At 54.6% G+C, this 8,209-nt stretch overlaps 1 protein-coding gene across 4 annotated transcripts in view; it reads left to right on the top strand.

Annotated features, from left to right (window-relative positions):
• The window catches only part of BLK (BLK proto-oncogene, Src family tyrosine kinase), a 71,566-nt gene extending 70,225 nt beyond the window's left edge, over positions 1-1,341 (top strand). For 3 of the 4 annotated variants that reach the window (XM_037983833.2, XM_073017930.1, XM_073017931.1), the window contains one exon: positions 123-1,192. In XM_037983833.2, the coding sequence (XP_037839761.2) occupies positions 123-616 (494 nt within the window). In that variant the 3' untranslated portion in view covers positions 617-1,192. Of the gene's footprint in view, positions 1-122 lie in introns of all 4 variants that reach the window. The other variant, XM_007961646.3, reaches the window with a different exon arrangement.
• The last annotated feature ends 6,868 nt before the right edge of the window (positions 1,342-8,209 follow it).

Raw genomic sequence — 8,209 nt, 5'->3', positions numbered from 1 at the left:
CCTTTCCAGGCCCCGCAGTGAGGGCTTGAGGGAAGGACAGCAGGAGCAGGGGTAGGGGTGAGGATGGAGGGTAGGGGCCACCGGCCGTGGCCTCCCAAAGCTGTGCATGGCTTTTCCCGCAGGGGCCAAGTTCCCCATCAAGTGGACAGCCCCGGAAGCCATCCACTTCGGGGTCTTCACCATCAAAGCAGACGTGTGGTCGTTTGGAGTCCTCCTGATGGAAGTTGTCACTTATGGGCGGGTACCATACCCAGGTAGGCGGCTCACCCCGCAGCTCTCCCGGCTCCCTGCTTTCCCGGCCGGCCCTGGCGGCAGGTCGCCTGTCCTTGGTGCCTGTGGCTGCCCCCTTCTTTTCAGAGTGAGTCCCAGGGCAAGGACGGAGACCCAGGCATGGAATCTGGGGTGGAGCTCTGCCCTCTGCATCACTATTGCTCTGGGCCGCAGGGCTGCATCGCCTTCCTCCAGCAGAGGTCAGATGAGTCCCACAAACTGGAATCAAGACAAAGGCACATCTGAACTCAAGTTTACTCCCAATGGCTTGTTCTCAGCTGAGGACAGGTTGTGCCCACCGTGGCATTGCACCCATAGCGGATCCCCAAAGCCCCATTCTGTGTGAGCAGAGTCGTGGCCGCCAGCCCCCAGCCCCAGTCGAAGGGCTCCGGCCGCTTGGCCCCTGCAGTTGGGCAGGCTCCGGGTCACCTGCTGCTGTGTGCACCTGGCAGCTGCCCATGAGTGATGGGCTTGGCTGTGCCCCTGGTGGTCACAGGTAATCAAGAGGGGGAGGGTCCCATCTGCAGAGGACCTGCCCCTGCACTCAGGAGAAAATCGACAGCCTCATTTCTAGGCGTTCCCCAGGCAATAAAAAGTAAATAAAGGGCTGTTTAGAGGCTGGGCGGCCGGGCAACCCACGAAGCTGGAGAGGCGGTCGGGGCCTGTAGGTACTGCTGTCCCCTGCCTGGGCCCACTGTGCCCCGCGGGCCGCTCGGGTCGCCCCACCACCAAGGACCCCCGCCCCTCACCCCCGCTCGCGGTCCCCTCTGCCGCAGGGATGAGCAACCCCGAGGTCATCCGCAACCTGGAGCGCGGCTACCGCATGCCGCGCCCCGAAACCTGCCCGCCCGAGCTGTACCGCGGCGTCATCGCCGAGTGCTGGCGCAGCCGGCCCGAGGAGCGGCCCACCTTCGAGTTCCTGCAGTCGGTGCTGGAGGACTTCTACACGGCCACCGAGCGGCAGTACGAGCTGCAGCCCTAGCCAGCCGCGCCCGCCTGTGCCCCGTGCCCACCTCTGCGCGGACGACCCCGACTCCCGTGCCAGCCCAGACGGGCCGCGAAGGCGAGGAGGTCGGCTGTGCCCATTTCTCAGACCCGGAAGCCAGCGGGCAGAGGCAGCTTCGCAGACGGTCCCCGGACGGACTCCTTCACCGACTGTGTGCCCTCGGGCGAGTTACACGGCCTCTCTGTGCCGCCTCATTTGTAAAGAGGGCTGTAACAGTGACCTCGCACGGTCACCCGGAGTACTAAGCCCCAGTAAGGTGTTCAGGACTAGTAAGCCGCTGTCATCACGTAAGGCCCCCGTGCTGGGCCCTGAGCGAGGAGTCGCCGCCGCTGGTCGCGTGCCCGCCGCTGCGCCCTGCTGGGACCCCGCCCTGCCCCGCTGCAGAAGCCAGACTGGGTCCCCCGGCTCCGGCACTGCGGGACTTTTCCGCAATAAAGTCACGAACGTTCGAGCTTTTCCGTGTCGTTACCTGTGACAAGCTGAACATCGCGTGCAGGAGGAGCACCGGGTGCAAGCGAGGCACAGTCGGGGAGTCCCGCGTGGCCCAGGCTCCGGGCGGTCGAGCGGGGCCAGCAGGGGGCGCTGTGGCCTCATAAATCCCTGGCTCGGGCCCGCGCCGGGGGCCCTGTGCCTGGCAAACCCAGGGGCTGATGCTGGGAGCCGGCGCTTTGGGGACGGCTAGGACAAGAGCCCAGCTCCCGAGGCTCCGGCTCCGAGTCCTCAGGCCAGGTGCATAAACAAGGATCGGGTGACGATGGGGCGTAAAAGCGAGGAACGCTGGTGGCTCCCACTGCACGGGGCTGTTAGCATGTTTTTGTTTTTGTTTTTACGAGATAGAATTTTTTTTTTTTTTTTTTTTTTTTTTTTTTAGCAGTTAGGTTTACAGAAAAAAAGAAAGTAGGAAGTAAGTAGACAGTCTCCATATCTCGCCCATTTCCCCTATTACTGACATCGCGCAATGGTGGTGCGTTTGTTAACATTCATGAACCAATACTGATAAAATATCATTAACCGAAGCCCACCTTTTTCATCCAGGTTCTCGCTGCCTGTTGTACATGCTGTGGGTGTAGACGAAAGTGCAGAGACTTGAACCTATCATTCTGGGTCCCCCACTCGAAAGCTCCCTGGCTCCACCTGTGCACCCCCTTCCTTCCCCTTGAACCCTTGGCACCCAGCTTGTCAGTGTTGACTCTTCTGACTGTGAGAACACCCCGAGGTAGGACTATAGCCACCCCGAGTACAGAGGTGGAAACCAACGCACAAAGTGCTCACAGGCACAGCTCATAAGCGGCAGGATGGGGGTGTAGCAGGGGGAAGCTGCAGGATGGGGGTGTAGGTTGGGGGAAGCTGCAGGCCTGGGCAGCAGAGGATGAGAGTGGGGCCTTGATGGAAGAACCCCTGGAGAGGGGGCAGTTGCTGCAGGGGTGCTGGGTGAGAGCCACCAGCCCAGACGGATGCAGTTTACATAGCGTGATCACCTATGGTCTGTGGATTCTCCAGCAGCCTGGGGTGGGAGCACCACCATTGCTACCACAAAGCTGTTTCTGCAGATGAGGAAACAGACAGACTCCATGCCACCAGGTTCCTCTCAGCCAGTTCTTGGCCCTCACAGCCCCCACTGGCCGTGGGCAAGCACTGGGTGGGAGCACAGCACTTTAGGGAGGAGGTCTGCAAGGGCAGGCGGGGACAGGCCTGGGGCCTCACTGAGGAGCCCAAGGAGACAGGTGTCCCGCAGCTGCTCCGGGATGCTGGAGGTGGAGGAACCTAGAGGTGGAACTCTGTTGTCCCAGACAGTGGGGGCTCCAGAAATTGTGGGGCTTCTGACCTCCTCCAGGACCTGGTCACACCAGGGTGCTGGAACGAGGAAACTGCCTGACCAAGAACCTAGTGCTAGGGGGCGTGGTTGGTGGGGGTAAACAGGAACGTGGGACAACAGGGTCAGTGGGGACTCCTGCCAGTGGGGGCCACTGGGACTCAAGAATGGGAGGGCCAGGCTGACCTGCTGGAGCTCCTGTGGGGTGGGGCTGAGGAGGGAGTTAAGATCACAGGATGAGGAATGAGCCTTCCTTCCTCTCATGAGCAGGGACCATAGGCCAGGGCACCACGTCCCAGGCCCCCACAACCCCTCTGAAGTGGCTGCCATGACTCGGGAGCTGTCCTTGAGCTGCAAGGCTTAAGACTGTCTCCTCACCTGCCTGGACCCCACGGTCATCCCCTAAAGATGAAAGAGTCACCCAGTGCTTCACCAACGTCATGTCAGGTTTTTGGTTTAAAATGCAGGCTGGGCGCGGTGGTTCATGCCTGTAATTCCAGCACTTTGGGAAGCCAAGGCGGGTGAATCACCTGAAGTTAGGAGTTCGAGACCAGCCTGGCCAACATGGTGAAACCCTGTCTCTACTAAATATACAATAATTAGCTGGATGTGGTGGCGGGTGCCTGTAATCCCAGCTACTTAGGAGGCTGAGGCAGGAGAATCGCTTGAACCTGGGAGCCGGAGTTTGCAGTAAACTGAGATCATGCCATTGCACTCCAGCCTGGGCGACAAGAGTGAAACTCAGTCTCAAAAAACAAAAATAAAAATAAATAATAAAATAAAATGCAAGTCCTTCAGCCTCTCCCTCTCCCACAGAGATTCTGATTCAGTGGGTTGAAGTCTGGATCTGGAAACGTCCTCTTTTATAAGCACCCTGAGTGATTCCTGTGCAAGTATTTCCAGCTTGGACCAGCAGCTGTCAGCCCTGGCTCCTCACTAGGATCACCTGGGATAGAAGGGGTGGGGCAGCACATTAAAAAGTCCCAGTGCCAGGGTTCCAGGTGAGCATACTTTATCCAGGGCCTCCGCATACTTTAAACACCTCAGCTGGTGCTAATGTCTACCCCAGATTGGGAACCACTGGGCATGGCTGTGTGAGCTTGGAAGTGCTGCCTCCCAGCAGGGCTGGCTCCAAGCACCTGGGGGCCAGGCTGATGTTCAGATCCTGAAACTGCAGGACCCGCAGATGCCTGTGGCTTTTTCCAGCTCTGGCATGCAAGTGACAACCTGTGGAAATTAGAAAAGAAACTCAGAAGACCAGCACATGCTCCAAGGTACGTTCTCAGGCAAAGTGGACAACCGCCTCTCCTCCGGCTTGGTTTTCCTGGGAAAGGTGAGGCTGGGAAGTAGCTTGAAGGACGAGGGAGAGTTTCTCCGCTAGGGGGCGCACTTGCTCGAGGGGGTGCCCGGAGCTGAACCCGCGTCGTGGTGTGTTCTTGTTCCAGACATAAACATGTCAATAAAGGATGAGGAGCCCAGTCAATTCCCAGCCAGAAAGTGAAATGTGAGAGTGTGTGGGGGAAGAGAGATGGAGAGAGGAGGCAGAGGGCGCATGAATGGACGAAAGCATCATTTCCTGCTCTGGGACTTTGCCTTCCTTGGGGGAGGGAGGGTATTTCATGGCGTGGAGTCTGTCTTCCCCCAACCATAAATTTGCACACGTGAGGACACTGCCAGGGGGCCCACGCCTGAGCCGTCTGGGGCATATGATTGCTGTCCTGACACCCAGAGCTCTGGTGACGGGGGCAGCCCAGGTCTAGGGAACTCAGACTTCTCCTTGCCTGTGAAGGAGCTGATGCCTTTCCCTCTCCCTCCATTCCTCCATTCCTCCATTCCAGAGCCAGGACACACCCACAGTGTTGCTGTGAAGTGAGCAACAGCAGGGTCTCTGAGTCAGACAGACCTTTCAAAATCAGGCACTTCCTCTCCCGGGATGTTTGCTCTCAGAGACTTTGCTTCATTTCTCTGAGCCTCAGTTTCCTCATCTGTGCAATGGGCACAATGCTGACACCTGCATCGAGGTTTACACAAAGCAGCACATAGGAGGCATTTAGCAGAGTGCCTGTCCTATGCTAAATGCGCAGAAATGTTAGCTCTCATTAGTGCTATAATAACCCCCGAAGAAGGGCCTCCAGAGACCCTGATCCCAGCTAAGTCCTCTTAGCCAGTCTTCCCTGGCCTCTGCCGTACCTCCCCTGCCTCAGGCTTCTAACTCTGCCTTCAGAGCTTTGCTCTCTTTGCTGCTGTGATCTGTTTTGTCTATAGTAGTGGCCCGTTATCTAAGGTTTCAGTTACCAGCAGTCAACTGCGGTCCCAAAATATTACATGCAATAAGATATTTTGAGAGAGAGAGAGAGAGAGAGAGGGAGGCCACATTCACAGAACTTTTATTCTAGCATATTGTTTTAATTTTCTATTTTATCATTAGTTATTGTTGTTAATCTCTTACTGTGCCTAATTCATAAATTAAACTGTATCATAGAGATGCGTGTATAGGAAAAACACAGTATATATAGGTTCGGTACTATCTGCAGTTCGGAGCATCTAGATAGCATGGGGGTCCTGGAACGTATTCCCTGTGGATAGAGGGGACTCCTGTACTTTCATGCTCTTCCCACCCATGGGGCAGAACTTCCAAAGGAGCACACAGGGTCAGAAGCCAAGGACCTAGGCAGCCTGGCACTCTCCAGCTGTGTGACTTTGCGTGAGTGACTCCATTCTTCTGAACCCTGATTTCCTTGTCTATAAACAGAGGGCAGTGAGGCCTCCCTTGCAGGGTTGCTTTAAGGATTTAAGGAGTATTTTGGAAATGGAATAGTGTATTCGTTTGCTAGGGTTACTGGAACAAATACCACGGGTGAGGGTCTGTAAGCTTAAACAAAAGTTGATTGCCTCACAGTTCTGGAGGCTGGAAGTCTAAGATCAAGGCACCGGCAGGGTTGGTTTCTCCTGAGGCCTCTCTCCTGGGCTCATAGATGGCCACCTTCTCCCTGTGTCCTCATGTGATCATCCCTCTGTGTGTATCTGTGTCCTTGTCGCCTCTTCTTACAAGAACAGCAGTTATATTGGACTAGGGCCCACCCATACGACCTCATTTTACTCATCAATTTTTAAAGAGAATATCTCCAAATACTGTCACATTCTGAGGCAGTGGGGTTAGGGCTTCAACACAGGAATGTGGAGAGGAGGAGATACAGTTCAGCCCTTGAACCGTAACACATACGCATACACATTATTTCTGCTTTTGTATCTTTCACTCTACCTGCCCTGTGGTAGGTATCAATGTATTCTTGTGACTCATTGATCAGTTTCAAAATCAAGAATATTTGGTGTGAATAAATGTCCCATCTACAAATAAGAAAGACCTAAAGCTAAGCTGGAACACCAGTGGAGCAGCCGTAAGCAAATTTACATATGAAAACCAGATTTCCTCCAAAGATGAAGCTGTCTTTAATGAAATATTTTATAAAAGGTTCCACCATGTATTCCATTAGATACTAAAAACCAGGACTCAAGTTTCCTCAGGCCTCATGATGTCATTTCTGTTTTTTTTTTTTAAGGTAGTAAAATATATACGCGTAACATAAAATTTACCAGCATAGACATTTGCTGAGTGTTCCATGCACTGTTAACATTCACACTGCTGTGTGGCCGCCGCCACCACCATAACCAGGACTTTCTCATCTTCCCAAACCGAAGCTCTGTCTCCATTAAATGCTAACTCCCCATTCCTTCCTGCCCCCAGCCTGGCACCCCCACTCTACTTTCTGTCTCTATGAATTTGATTCTCTAGGGACCTCAAGAATCTTACAGTATTTATCCTTTTGTGACTGGGTCATTGCACTTATCATAGTGTCTTTAAGGTTCATCTATGTCATGTCAGTTTCCTGCCTTTCTGAGGGTGAATAAGACTCCCCTTTAAGGATACACCACGTTTTGCGTGTCCATTTGTCAGTCGGTGGACACTTGAGTCGCTTTTTTTGATGGGCTTGCAGAGTCACCCAAGTTAAAAGTTGAAACTTGATACCATGCTTAGAATCTTTAGACAGCTAAAGAGACCTTCATACTCAGTCAACGTGTTTTGAGTGTAAAGTGCCAATGATTGAGCAATCCCAAGAGGTAGCCTTCTGACTCTCATTTTACAGATGAGGAAGCTAGGGCCCAGAGAGGGTAAGTAACTGGCCCCAGGCCACACAGCTGATAAATGGCAGAGTAGGGACCCACTGCTCCTAGCCTTTCTTCCAGAATGCCATGGTCACCACCCTCCACATTTTACAAAGGGGTTTTCTGTGCCTTGCCCTGGGGGCTCCTCACAGCAGCCTCTTGGAGGTGTGACATCTTCATTCTGCTCAGTCTGGACAGAAGAAAGGCAGAGATGCTGAGCCTGTCGCCCACATCACATCCCTAGAAAGGATGGGGGGCAGACCTTGAATCCTGAGCTCAGCTCCATGGCCAGCACTTGAGGGGCCCCAAAGCGTGGTGAGATTAAACGTGCTCTTGAGCACTTGAGGAACAGGGTAGACATAACCCACAGGGCCTGTCCAGTGGCCCTCAGGGGGCAATCCTTTTAATAAGGTTAAGCAAACTGCTGAGAGGATGACAGGAAGGTTCGTGAAAGCCTGGTGGAAAAGATTCCAGGAAGAAAAACATCTGGTGCGGATGGGGCCACCAGGCTTAATGCATCCTCATTCTCGTCTCAGTATGGCAGCCCCTGGAGGGATGAAGGGGCCAGTCCCCGTGCAGGAGGCCAGGCACTCTACTGATGATTCAGAGAGAGGCGGCTCCACCTGACATCAGCCAGAGACCGAAAAATAGCCCTGGTCATGGGGAGAAGTTAACATTTGTGGGTGCACACAGAAAATTTCCAGCTAGCACCGTGGGGACTTCGTGGCCTCTCAGGCTTTCACTTGACCCTGGAGTGACAGCAGACCCCATCCCATGGAGCTCTGCCAGGCACCCTGTTTCACGGAAGCAAGGGCCTCCCCATGCCCACAGACGCAGACGGTGATGTCGGTGCCCCTGCCAGCCACGCCGCCGAGCTGTGTGACGTGCTGGGGACTATGCTCACGCTGCGGGTGCATGGTCCTACTGAGCCGCACGACCGCCCTTAGGAGAGGGTT

Source organism: Chlorocebus sabaeus, chromosome 8, assembly GCF_047675955.1.
Source record: "Chlorocebus sabaeus isolate Y175 chromosome 8, mChlSab1.0.hap1, whole genome shotgun sequence".
In the NCBI taxonomy this organism is placed as follows: domain Eukaryota; kingdom Metazoa; phylum Chordata; class Mammalia; order Primates; family Cercopithecidae; genus Chlorocebus; species Chlorocebus sabaeus.
Note: the sequence above shows the minus strand (reverse complement) of the source record. Positions and strands in the feature narration are given on the sequence as shown.